The 14,541-nt window shown below is 32.9% G+C and overlaps 1 protein-coding gene across 1 annotated transcript; it reads left to right on the top strand.

The window, feature by feature from the left end:
* Positions 1-2,004: 2,004 nt before the first annotated feature.
* Positions 2,005-4,072, top strand: LOC108472886 (acetylajmalan esterase-like). Its single transcript, XM_017774445.2, has 5 exons — positions 2,005-2,375; positions 2,822-3,040; positions 3,127-3,275; positions 3,370-3,643; positions 3,724-4,072. Exons 1-5 carry the CDS (start codon positions 2,120-2,122, stop codon positions 3,939-3,941), a joined length of 1,116 nt encoding a protein of 371 aa, XP_017629934.1. The 5' UTR covers positions 2,005-2,119; the 3' UTR covers positions 3,942-4,072.
* The last annotated feature ends 10,469 nt before the right edge of the window (positions 4,073-14,541 follow it).

The following is a 14,541-nucleotide window of genomic DNA, read 5'->3' as shown; positions in this document are numbered from 1 at the left end:
CTCCTTCTTCTTCTTCTTCTTCTTCTTCTTTTCTCTCTTTGCTGCTGCATTCACAAAATTGGGGGACCGGTGCTTATATGGTCCCCATTACAAAATTTAATTTTTTCTCTCTGTCTCTACAGGTGGGATGGGGGGGTGGGGGACAGGGACACGTGGCGGGCTGCAGGGAAGTCGCGCCTCCGGGTCTAGCTCAACCCGGTTTTGACCCGACTGAATTTTAAAAATTTAAAAATTATTAAAATATAATAAAATAATAATATTTTAAAAAAATTATATTATTTAAAAAATGGGTCGCGCCTGTCAAGTAGGCTCAACCCAAAAAAACAACCCTTTTTCCGTAAATAATGTATCTGACACCCTATTTTGGTATTTTAAAAATTTTTTTTAACCCAATTGGGTAAAAAACCCAAAACTGGAAATGGCGGTCGGCTGGTATAATTAGGCTAGCTTTTGAAACCCTACATTGAGCCCATCGCGCCTCTTCCTTTTTTGGGTAAACTACAATTAATATTATTAAATTATTAGTTAATTTTTATTTTAATTACTTAACTTAAAAAATTACAAAATAATTGTTAAACTATTCAAAAGGTTTTTTTAATTCATCATATTATCGGGTTGTTAAAATTTTATTTTTAAGAAAAAGTACATCTAGTGAACTCCAAGCAAAAATTCGACGATCGGTACAGCAAATCAACACCTATTGATAATTAAAAGAACATACCTTGGATAGGGGCGAATCTAGGGTGCTGGCAAGAGCCCGGTCCCCTTAAAATGAAATTTTTTTTCACTTTGGCCCTTTAAATTTTTTAAAATTTTAAATTAATAAAGGTAAAATTGTATTTTACCTCCCTAAAAATGATAAAATTTTGATTTAATCATTTGAAAATTATATTTTTACTATCGTAAAAATTAAAATTTAATTTCAGCCGCTCTAAAAATTTTTTTTGGCTTTTCCCTTGGCCTCGGATCCAATTCAATCTAATGTTCAATATTCGAGATCGAAAAATAAAGCTATTTGAATTTTGATTCGCAAATTTATGATATTCAAAATTGTTTCATGAAAAAACTGAATTGTATAAAAAAAAAAGAATGAAAACTTTCGATCGGTGTAGATGATACAAAAAAAAGATTATGTAACAACAATTTTAACAATTTAATGACTTAAATAAAAAAAATTTAAAAAATTTAAAAACTATTTTATAACTTTATTTGTTGGTTGAAGACGAGTTTGGCATTATGCATCATTGATGAAGAAAAGGAATCATACATAATAGGGGCTCATATTTATGACAGCAAAATTGCCCAACTTGCGGCATAAATTATGGTCATAAGCTCGCAAATAATGTAAATAGCCTTTTCAATAACTTTTAAAACTATTCATTGCTCTTCTTTTTGTTCATTAATATGATGTATCAAATACAATTCTTCTTTTATCCAACTTCATCTGTTTCTTCCCATTCAATTTCTTTTATTACTTCTATTAATAACTTTTCATTTTTCTTTTATATAGCTTTTTTTAACCAATAAAAATTATATATTTGACAAAAGTACTAATCCCATGGTTAATACTGATTCAGTTTAGATTAATTTTGCAATTACAGTACTTCAACCAGACCGAATTGAATTTAACCGGTTCAGCTCATTGTTTTAAATTTTTAAAATATTTTTATATATTTTAATAATTTTCACTGATTTATGTATATTTATTTTAATAAAAATAATTATAAATCAACGATAAAAAATTTTATAAATCAAATTAATAATAAATTTTTATGTTATTTCTTTAAAAAAATTATGTTATAAGCGGAAAACTAAACTGAATGAAACAAATGTAAATAATTGAGGGTAACCAAACACTATAATTCCAACTGATATTCGATTTCTCAGAATTATTTATTCTGTAGTAGACGATTAGCACCAAAGGTGAGACTATAATTATTATTCAAAGCAGCCATGGCCCGGTTTCCTAATCCGCCTTTTTATTAGACATAAAACTGCCACGATTCGAAGACAAACTCTACTTTTCCCCATTTATACTCCATTACGAGTTGCATAAGGCACAGGTATTAGCCAAAAAGTTCGCGTTCCCAACTTATTTGTTTCTCTCTTGAAAATCAGGATGGCTACCTCCCTTTGTACTCATGTTCCCGCCCTCTTTCTTCTTCTTCTTCTTGTTTCAGCTCCATGCAATGCAGGTATTCTCAGGACATGCAAGTTCGATGCCATATATCAGCTGGGGGATTCCATATCCGACACCGGAAATCTAATCCGGGAGCACCCTTTCTCTCCTTTTGCTAGGCTTCCTTACGGTGGAACCTTCTTCAAGCATGCAACCGGTAGATGCTCCAATGGCTTACTCATCATCGATTTTCTAGGTAATTTCCTTATTTGTTTCTTTCTTCTTTTTGTGGTTCTCATTTAGTATATGAAACAAGCTTAGTATTTTGAAATTTATGCTATGCAAGTACATAGTATATAGTACCTTTTTTTTATGGTTAAGATCGCAGAGCTAACATGTTTCTTTTATAAACTTTAGCAACGTGAGACCAACTGACAAAATTATTTGGAAAAGTTAGTTTCCAGCTCAATGTGACTGAGCTTTTAAGAAAAAAAAAAAGTTTTTAACTTTGAAAAAGGTGACTGAAAAGGTCATGATATTAATAAACCCTTAATTATGTGGCAGTCCAATCATCTTAATTATGTTTGTTTATATAATCATATATGTCTCCTCTTGCCTTTTCAGAACTTTCCATATTATATTTCAATGTAAAACAAAAACTCGTTGTATGGCATATAATAAACGTAATTTCTTTTTGGACAGCTTTATCTGCTGGAATCCCCTTCCTCCAGCCCTATTTAAACAGTAATGCACTATTCACTCGTGGCCGTGGGGTGAATTTCGCGGTTGCTGGCTCCACTGCGTTACCTGTGGAGACTCTAGCTGATAATGGAGTTGTTGCCCCTGTTACCAATTCTTCTCTTAGCAGGCAGCTTGACTGGATGTTCACCCATTTTAATGGCATATGCCACGATGAGGATGGTTAATTACTAGTCTAGTCCCACAATTACCCTCAATAATTTGCATCAACTGAACAATATATATGATCCTTATATTTTGTCTGATAGATTGTTTGGAGAAGCTTAAAACGGCTCTTTTCATCGTTGGGGAGATTGGAGGGAATGATTATTACTACGCCTTGTTTCAAGGCAAATCCTTTGACCAAGTCAGATCCATGATGCCCTTGGTTATTCAAGCCATAAAGGATGCTGTAACAGTAAGTACTTTACGATAAATCTTGAACTCGTATAGTAATCATTTCAATTTCAATACTATACTCATTAACCACGTTTGTTGTTAATGTGTCACAGAGAGTTGTTGGTTATGGTGCCACTCGAGTGATTGTTCCCGGAAACTTTCCAATAGGCTGCTTCCCGGTCCACCTCACGGTATTCCGGTCCAATGATTCCGATGCCTACGACGGTTTCAATTGCCTCAAGGACTTGAACAACTTGTCAAGCCATCATAACGGCCTTCTCAAACAAGCCATTAAAGAATTGAGAAAAGAACTCCCTCATGCCACCATATTGTATGGCGACTACTACAATGGATACATGAGGCTTTTGAACAAAGCTAAATTTCTTGGTAAGTTCTTTTTTACAATGATAGATGGACATAATATTTGTCTACTTTAGAATTGTTCTGATTTATTAATATATGAATAGGTTTGGATCCAAATTCAACACAAAAAGCTTGTTGTGGGATTGGAGGAGATTACAACATGGAGCTGAACAAAATGTGTGGAGCAGCAGAAGTGGGAGTGTGTAAAAATCCAGATGAATATATAAGCTGGGATGGAGTTCATTTGACGCAAAAAGCTTATCAGTTGATATCAGGATGGCTCATTCATGGCGTTTATTGGAAGCTTCGATGCGGGGTTTGAGCATGTCATGCCTTTGTTTTAGTATTTCTGTATAGGCATTGCATATTTTTTGGATGCGGGGTTTGAGCATGTCATGTCTTTGTTTTATTAACTTAAGAATCATATTTTCCATAAATTACTAATTAACATAATAGCAGTAAGCAGTATTATCTTATAACTTATCACATAACATCTTTAAAACTTAACTATTTAAAAATATATAATTTTTCTAAAAACTATTATTCATTTAAACTATATATTTTTACATACACCTTTAAAACACAATTTTTATAATAAAAATATTCATTTAATTTACATATTTTATATATATTTTTCTCTCACCTAATAATAGGTGTGAGATGATCATTATCTAATAACCTTCGGTTTAAGCTTTATGGGCCTCAATAGCAGACAATAGCCTATTGAGCAGAAAACAAGCCCATCTTCGCTTGCAGGTCCAAACACACCTCGTAATTGAAACATGATCCAACCAACCATTCAATTTCTCAAGACTATTTTTATTAAAAACTGAATTATTTTAACTTTCAGATTTACCAAAATAAAGTTTTATCTTTATAAGCATGAAACTATTAAATTAAATAAATTAATATAGGAATGAAGTGGTATAAAAGTTGAAACTATTAAATTAAAAATAAATATACCATTTTCAATTTTGTCAAGCTCTTCGATTTGTTCTTTATTTTTCTTGATGTCTTCTTGTGAAGATGATTTCTGAATACAATTTTGAGTACATATAAGAGCTTATACAATTTTAGGAGTTAAATAACTCCTAAATTGATCAAGCACATGCCTCCCGGAGCTAAATGTAGACTCTAAAGCAACCGTAGAAATCGATATAACTAACATATCTTTGGCCACATTAGAAAGAGTGGGAAATCTAAGGCTATTCAATTTCCACCACAATAAAATATCAAAAACTTCAATAAAATTCTCATTAGCCTCAGCTAGATATTTCTCCAATTCAGATGTTTTATCCTCAACTCTATTTTCTAACTCATGCTTTTTATACAAAGCTTGTACAAATTTAAGGGTTAAATGACTCCTAAATTGATCAAGCACACACCCCCGATGCTAAATGCAGACTTTGAACCAACTGTAGAAACCGGTATAACTAACACATCTCTAACCATCTTTGAAAGAGTGGAAATCTAGGGCTATTCACTTTCCACCACAATAAAATATCAAAATCTTCAACAAAATTCTCATTAGCTTCTGCTAGATACTTATCCAATTCAGACATTTTATCCTCACCACCATTTTCTAACTCATGCATTTTATACAAAGCTTGCATATGCCTTTTTTTTTTTGTGGTTTACCGAGAGAAACATGTGCTGCCACACTTGATTGGCTACAAGCATTATGAAGTTGAGGCTTATATTCATCAAACAATTCATACAAAGCTCCCTGCAACTTTTACATCATTTCTTAAGCTTTTTCAGCATTAGACATTTCGCTAAGTGCAAATTCAAGATGCTTCAATTTTTTTCTAGGGTCTAAAACACAAGCAACAAACACAAGCAAATTTATCTTATCAATATCATATCAATAATTATCATAATTGTCTTTCATCTTAATGGCCATAACACTAAATTCAACATCAATATTTGACTGAACATCTCGTAAAAGGATATCAATTTCAGAAAGCTCATCAAAAAATTATTGGGTGTGACATATGAAGTGTTGGAAGCACGAAAAGTTACTTTATAAAAGTGTTCCAAAAAATCCCTCAAGTTTCTAACACTTGTCCAATCATCCACAGAAGGCCAACTTTTCCCCTTTTCAAGTCCAGCCTTAAAATTTGTATCTTATTTCTCAAATCTCTCAAAAGCTTTCTCAAAACTCTAAGTTGTGTCTAACATTAAGTAGGTCGAGTTCCACCTAGTACAAACATCAAGACACATCTTCTTGCACTCTATCTCTTCCACCACAACACACTTTTTAAACTTTTGTAATCTAGTTGGAGATTGCCTCACATATCTAACAGCCTCCTAACACGTTCAACAAATTTATTCATTTCCTTTAAGCCTTCAACAACAATAAAGTTCATAATGTGTGGCATGCATCTCATGTGAATGTATTTACCATTTTGAACTAAACCTTTTCGAGGGATAAATTTCTTTCTCAAATAACCAATAGCAACATCATTTGAACTTACATTATCAACAGTGACAGTAAACAACTTATCAATCCCCCAATTCAACAAGCATTTCTCAATCACCATCACAATGGACTCACCCTTATGACTAAAAATTGGACAAAAGTTTAAAATCTTTTTATTCAATCTCCAATCTTTATCAATAAAGTGAGCAATGATACACAAATAATTAACTATTTACAAAGAAGTCCAAGTGTCAGTAGTTAAGCAAACTCAAGAACAAGAACTTCCCAAAAGTTATTTTAGCTTAGCCCTTTCATCTAAGTACAATTGATAAACATCACTAGTCATAGTAATTCGTGAAGAAATATAAAACCTAGGATATGACATGGTTGTAAATTTCCTAAAGCTTTCACTTTCAACAAACTTGAAAGGTAATTAATCAATCACAATCATTTGTGCTAAATCTTTCCTATATGCTTCTTGATCAAATCTCCAAGTTGAAAGATATCCTTCCTCCCGTTCAACTCCTAGGTAAAACAAGTTATACTTGCTTAGTATCAACAATATTACTAAGATCTATCACTAGCTAATTTTAAGGAAATGCTTATTTGAATCAAATAAAAAAGAAAAACAAAATCTCACACACAAGTCAGAAAGATGGGGCCAACATTTATTGGTATTTATAATTGTATTTCAAATATTATATATTTATATACATTTTAAAATTTATTATTTGATATATCGATCTTAAAACCTTTACATATATTGTTTATTTAGTTTTTAATTTTTAAATATTAAGGACTTGTGGAGATTTTATAATATGTTTGTAGAGTTAAAATATTCAACCATAAATGTATTAAATAGTTTTAAAAAATTAATACTTTATTATTAGTACCTATCTATACTACATATAAACTTAATTAAAAATAAAATTTTATAATAAAAATAGGAGTAAATTATTAATTTTGATATATAGATTTAAAAAAAATCAACAAGTCCACATGTATAATATGATCTTATATGAAAAATAAATGAAACAAAATTAAATTAAAATTATTATATAATCCATATGGACTTGATGATTTATATAAAAAAATTATGTATTGAATTTTCATCCATTAATTCAACAATTTACTAATGGTGCTAATATTAAATACAATGATAAAATATATATAGATAATTTAATACATTAAACATTTAAAAAGATACATGCACCACATTGAAAAGTTTATAAAAATACAGATATCATATTCGATATTTTTAAGGTACATATACCATATTAAATATTAAACATTTTATAAGGTTACAAATGTGAAATATTACATTACCCCTTAAAATACCATAAGGGATGCAAAAGAAGACCTTTTTGCAGCCTTGTTTTGGAGTACAAGGGAATAAGGACCAAACTTGGATTGAAAATTGCGGTCTGTTTCACACTGATTCTCTTTATCGGAGCTTTGACCAGATTCCAAAAAAAAAAAACCCAGCAATTGTTTCTTGGTTGGAAATCCAACAGCCGCGACATTAATCAGAGGAAACGCCTTTCAATTCAACCCCACACCCAATAAAATTCAATTACTGTCTTCTTTTTATGGTCTTCAAATTGAGTAAGCATCTTCTTTTGTATTAATTACATATATAAAGGAAAAGAAAATACCATACAAGCAGTCACCATATATATAACGCCCGCACGCCCGAAACCGTCACCGGAGTCAAGCTTGAGGTGTTACTAAACTTATCTTACCTTTTAAACAACTCTAAATCACTTATTTTAATTTTCGGAATAAACTATTTTCTGTGTCATGATTGCTTAAAACTTCATTTCTCGAGTTTCAAAACTCGAAATTAAGATCCGTAAATTTTTCCTGAAACTAGACTCATATATCTATCTATTAATTTTTTTTTAGAATTTTTGACTTAGCCCATTAGTACATTTTATTAGTTAAAGTTATCCCTATTTCAGAATTCGACTACACTAGCTTCTACTTACTACGAACCACTTTTCTCTCTGTAAAAAATTCATATGACTATACCATTTGTTTCCATTAAAACTAGATTCAATAAGAATTCTAAACATATAAAGTACACCACCTAATTATTTTTATAAAATTTATGGTGAATTTCTAAAGTTGGAACAGGGGATCCAGAAATTGCTCTGGCCCTATTTCACTAAAACCCAGATATCTTATAAAATACAAAACCTTTACCTGTTTTGATTATTCCATATGAAAATAGACACAATAAGCTTTAATTTCATATATTATTCACCATCAACCCATGTCTCTACAATTTCTTGTGATTTTTCAAAATCACGTTATTTCTGATACTTGAATCTGTTTTTAAGTTATTTTCACATTTTCATAGTTTTCATGTGATAGTTACTACTTAATCATACATACTATTAAACATGTATATCATCAGCCATTCTATTAGTTAATCACTAGAAAGTATTTACACATCATTCATTGATCATATCATATTAAAAGAAACCAAGTTCCTATACATGCCATACACAAAGCGAAACGTTTAACTATACCAATGTGGTTTCTTCGATAGTGTGATCGGTCTCTCGACGTTTCCTTCGATCCCGAGTGGCTTGATAAAACTATAAGAAAAAGAAAATAAAGAGAGTAAGCACTAGGCTTAGTAAGCTTACAAGCAAATAAATTACAACATTCAACATGTTGAATAAATATACATAATGTCACCTAGCCTCATAAACTTCCTTTACTTCTCATTTTCTACCTTCTTCTTTACTCACTTACCTTCTTTCTTACCTGACCTTTTACTATTCATAAATATAATCTACCTTCCCTTTTTGCTGATAATTTACTGTAATTTAACGTGTACAATGACCCGTTGAACCACTCGGAATACTAAGGATACTAGGGTCGTTCATGTCTATCAATATCCTGCCAATGCCATGTCTTCGACATGGACTTACATGAATTATTCCTGTCTCCAATGCCATATATATATATTATGGGCTTACATGGCTCATTCCTGTCTCCAAAGCCATATATCGATATGGACTTACATGGCTCATTTTGTCTGTCTGTCTGTCAACCCCAATATCCTAACATTCCTAAGGTTCAAACGGGGCTTCCTGATGCTTTTTCTCTGTCACTTCACCTTTAATTCGACTTTAAATATTCTCATAACATAAATATATAAATGCTGGAAATTGACAATAATAACGTAAATAAAAGAATATTGCATTTATTTACTGTAAACTTACCTTGATACAAAATGTGACTAAACCTTACAATTTCGTCCTTTACTTTTTCTTTTTCTCGTTCTTCTTTTGATTCTTGATATGGTGCAAAAATATGAAAAACCAGCATAGGAGACCTGCTACGGCGTTTTTGGCCGAGAAAGATGAAGAAATGTCTAGATTTTCAATTACATCATTTTTTTAACTATTAACTTTTATGCTAATTCCAATTTTGTCCCTTGTTCACATTGTTTTCTTGCTTATTTCATACCCAAACCGTCCAGCCATTAACCTTTGAGTCTAATTGCTCTTTAAATCCATCTTTTTAAATACTTAAGCTATTTACTCACAATTTAACAAATTTTGAGCTATTTTCAGTTTAGTCCTTTTTAATTAATTAGCTATCCAAACATAAAAATTTTCTAACGAAACTTTAATACTAACTCAATGACACTTCATAAATATTTATAAAAATATTTATAGCTCAATTTTCAAATTCAAAGTCTCGATACCTCGTTTTTGACCCGTCTGACCCAATAAATTATTTTAATTCACTAATTTCACTATTTCACAAATTCTTCTAAATTCTTACTTGACTCATAAATATTAAGTTACTATCTTGTTCAATCTTATTTGTCCGATTTAGTGATCTCAAATCACCATTTTTGACACCACTGAAAATTAAGCCGTTACATTCTACCTCGGATTTGTGGTTTCGCAACTACTATTCCGTTTAGGCCCTATTTCGGGATGTTACATTTCTCCCCCCTTTAGGGATTTTCGTCCCGAAAATCTTACCTGTGAAGAGATTTTGGTACTATTTTCGCATAGCCTCTTCGGGTTCCCATGTAGCCTCGTCTACCCCACGTCTATTCCATAGTATTTTCACAAGTGCAATACTTTTGTTCCTTGATTGCTTTACCTCTCGAGCTAGAATATTTACCGGTTCTTCACCGTAAGTCATGTCTGGTTGAATCTCAACTTTTGTCTAAGAAATCACATGTGACGGATCTGAATGATAACGACGTAGCATAGACACATGAAATACATTTTGAATCTTCTCTAACTCAATCGGGAAAGCTAACCGATATGCTAATGGTCCGACTCTCTCAATCACTTCAAACGGTCCAATAAAACGTGGAGTTAGTTTGCCTTTCTTGCCAAATCTGAGAACTTTCTTCCACGGGGATACTTTCAAAAAAACTTTGTCACCAACTTGATATTCGATCTCTTTTCTTTTAAATCGCATACGACTTACCGTCATCAAAGCGCTTTTAAACAATTTCGATAACTTTCACTTTTCTTCTATTTCTTTAACTAGATCAACCCCATAAATCGGCTTTCTTTAAGCTCATCCAATATAAAGGTGTGCGACATTTACGTCCATACAAAGCTTCATAAGGTGCCATCTTCAAACTCGATTGATAACTATTATTGTAGGCAAACTCTACTAATGGTAAATATTTTTCCCAAGCGCCTTGAAATTCCAAAGACACAACATCTAAGCATATCTTCAAGTACACGAATAACTCTCTCGGTGACCATCGGTTTGAGGGTGGAAAGTCAGTACTAAAACTCAACTTTGTGCCCAAAGCCTTCGTAATTTCTTCCAAAACCGTGAAGTAAATCTTGGATCTCATGCGAAATGATCGATAATGGTACCCGTGTAGTTTGACTATCTCGAAATATACAACTCGGCCAACTTGTCAAGTGAATAATCCATACTGAATCGGGATAAAATGAGCCGACTTCGTTAACTTATCAATCACAACCTATACTGCATCTTTCTTTCTCGGTGTAAACGGCAATCCTGTCATAAAATCCATAGTAACTCGATCCCATTTCCACTCAGGGACTAGCACAGGCTGCAATAAACCTGAAGGTACCTGATGTTCGGCCTTTACCTGCTGACAGATCAAGCATCTAAAAACAAACTCTGAAATGTCCCTTTTCATTCCTACCCACCAGTACATTTTTTTTTTAAATCATTATACATCTTTGTACTACCTGGATGAATAGACAAAGAACTACTATGTGCTTTCTGTAAAATCTTTCGAATAAGCTCATCATTCTTCGGTATGCATACCTTATCTCGAAACATCAAACAACCGTCAGAACTAATCTGAAAATCTGACTCTACATCCGACTCGCACTGATTTCTTTTGGCTAACAACTCACTATCATTTTTTTGAGCTTCACAAATTTCTTCAAGAAACATCGGTTTAGCTCTCAACTCAGCTAAGATAAAACCATCATCTGATAAGGCTAGACTAGTGTTCAAAGCTCTTAATGCAAATAAAGATTTCCTACTCAAAGCATCAGCAACAACGTTTGCCTTACCTGGGTGATAATCGATCACTAGCTCATAATCTTTAATCAACTCTAACCATCTTCTTTGCCTCAAATTCAAATCTTTTTGAGTAATCAAATATTTCAAACTTTTGTGATCGGTGAATATGTGGCACTTCTCACCGTACAAATGATGTCTCTAAATCTTCAAATAAAAAAACAATGGCGCTAGCTCTAAATCATGTGTCGATAGTTCTTCTCATGTGGCTTTAGTTGTCAGAGGCATAAGCAATTACCTTCCCTTCCGCCATAAGTACACAACCAAGTCCATTCATGGACGCATCATCAGAATCACAAACTCCTTACCGGTTCTAGTTGCACTAAAGCAGAGCTTTAGTCAACAATGCTTTTAACTTGTCAAAACTCGTTGACACTTCTCATCCATTCAAACTTGACATCCTTTTGCAGCAATCTTGTCGGTGGGTAGCTATCATGGAAAATCCTCTACAAATCGCCTATAATATCAAGCAAGACCAAGAAAACTTCTAACCGATACATTTCTAGGAGGCTTCCAATCAACAATGGTGAAATCTTGCTCGGATCAACCTTAATACCTTCACTGAAACAATATGTCCAAGAAAACTAACTTCTCGTAACGAACTCACTTTTATTGAACTTGGCATACAACCGATTATCTTCGAATCAGAAAGCGTTCTCAAATGCTCGCATGCTCGGTCTCATCATGAGAATAAATCAAGATATCATCAATGAACAACACTACAACTTATCCAAGTACGGTCTGAAAATTCGGTTCATTAAGTCCATGAAAATGGCAGGAGCATTAGTCAAGCCAAATGGCATCACAAGGAACTCATAATGACCATACCTAGTCCGGTAAGCAATCTTCAAGACATCTGACTCTTTAACTCACAACTGATAATATCTGGATCTCAAATCTATCTTGAAAAACACAGTAGCTCCCTTCAATTGATCAAACAGATCATCAATTCTAGGCAATGGATACTTCTTCTTTATTGTTACCTTGTTAAGTTGCCGATAATTTATGCATTATCTCATCGATCCATCATATTACCTTGTTTCAATTCCAAGAATTCCTTTCTCTTCTGGTCAATAAACCTCTGACTGATGTACTTTTTACGAAATTCCTCCTGAAAGAAATCCCAAGTGACCCTCTCCTTTGGTACAACTGATACAAGTGTCTTCCACCAGTAGTAGGCTGAGTCTCTAAGAAGTGATACTACACATTTCATACATTCCTCGGGTGTACAAGATAATTCATCAGACTCTGATAGTATTTTCCAACCAAAATTCTACTCTTTCTGCATCATCATCTTTTGTTGCTCGGAACTCTTCTGCCCCTTGTTTCCTGATTCTATCAACTGGTGGTTTTTCTCTTATCACTGTACTTGTGATTGGGGGAGCTTGAGCTACATGGGTAGCCTGAGAATCATGAGGGGGTGGAGGTCTAACTGCCGGATTCGTACGAACGAACTCGGCAAACAAATCATTCAAAGCTTGGAAGAGAGCTTCTCGAGTCACTCCTCCCGATTAATCACATGGCCTATTCTCAGATGGTGCTACCCCTTCTGCGGGAGCAGGCGCATTACTTTCTACATCATCATCACCAGCTCACTCGGGATCCATTACAATAAAACAAAATATTTAAAAATCGTCAGGAGTCGTCACACTATCAAAATACAAGTATGGCATGTATAGCTAGACTTTTTCTCACACTAACTGTTCCGAGAACCGACTAAACCTGCTCGATACCAATAAATATAACGCCCAAGACGCTCAAACCGTCACCGAGTCAAGCTTGAGGTGTTACTAAACTTATCTTACCTTTTAAACAACTCTAAATCACTTATTTTAATTTTCGAATAAACTATTTTCGTGTCATGATTACTTAAAACTTCATTTCTCGAGTTTCAAAACTCGAAATTAAGATTCGTAAATTTTTCCTGAAACTAGACTCATATATCTATCTATTAATTTTTTTTTAGAATTTTTGACTTAGCCCATTAGTACATTTTATTAGTTAAAGTTATCCCTATTTCAGAATTCGACTACACTAGCCTCTACTTACTACGAACCACTTTTCTCTCTGTAAAAAATTCATATGACTATACCATTTGTTTCCATTAAAACTAGATTCAATAAGAATTCTAAACATATAAAGTACACCACCTAATTATTTTTATTAAATTTATGGTGAATTTCTAAAGTTGGAACAGGGGATCCAGAAATTACTCTGGCCCTATTTCACTAAAACCCAGATATCTTATAAAATACAAAACCTTTACCTGTTTTGATTATTCCATATGAAAATAGACACAATAAGCTTTAATTTCATATATTATTCACCATCAACCCATGTCTCTACAATTTCTTGTGATTTTTCAAAATCACATTATTTCTGATACTTGAATCTGTTTTTAAGTTATTTTCACATTTTTCATAGTTTTCATGTGATAGTTACTACTTAATCATACATACTATTAAACATGTATATCATCAGCCATTCTATTAGTTAATCACTAGAAAGTATTTACACATCATTCATTGATCATATCATATTAAAAGAAACCAAGTTCCTATACATGCCATACACAAAACGAAACGTTTAACTATACCAATGTGGTTTCTTCGATAGTGTGATCGGTCTCTGACGTTTCCTTCGATCCCGAGTGGCTTGATAAAACTATAAGAAAAAGAAAATAAAGAGAGTAAGCACTAGGCTTAGTAAGCTTACAAGCAAATAAATTACAACATTCAACATGTTGAATAAATATACATAATGTCACCTAGCCTCATAAACTTCCTTTACTTCTCATTTTCTACCTTCTTCTTTACTCACTTACCTTCTTTCTTACCTGACCTTTCACTATTCATAAATATAATCTACCTTCCCTTTTTGCTGATAATTCACTGTAATTTAACGTGTACAATGACCCGTTGAACCACTCGGAATACTAAAG

Source organism: Gossypium arboreum, chromosome 5 (assembly GCF_025698485.1).
Source record: "Gossypium arboreum isolate Shixiya-1 chromosome 5, ASM2569848v2, whole genome shotgun sequence".
Taxonomy (NCBI): Eukaryota; Viridiplantae; Streptophyta; class Magnoliopsida; order Malvales; family Malvaceae; genus Gossypium; species Gossypium arboreum.
This window is presented reverse-complemented; position numbering and strand designations above follow the sequence as displayed.

What these genes read in the sequence shown, in the direction of transcription:
- LOC108472886 (XM_017774445.2), top strand. Translation starts at nt 2,120, where the DNA reads ATGGCTACCTCCCTTTGTACTCATGTTCCCGCCCTCTTTCTTCTTCTT. An exon ending in CATATGCCACGATGAGGATG is followed by an intron (nt 3,041 to 3,126) that starts GTTAATTACTAG and finishes TTTGTCTGATAG; the next exon opens with ATTGTTTGGAGAAGCTTAAA. An exon ending in GAACAAAGCTAAATTTCTTG is followed by an intron (nt 3,644 to 3,723) that starts GTAAGTTCTTTT and finishes ATATATGAATAG; the next exon opens with GTTTGGATCCAAATTCAACA.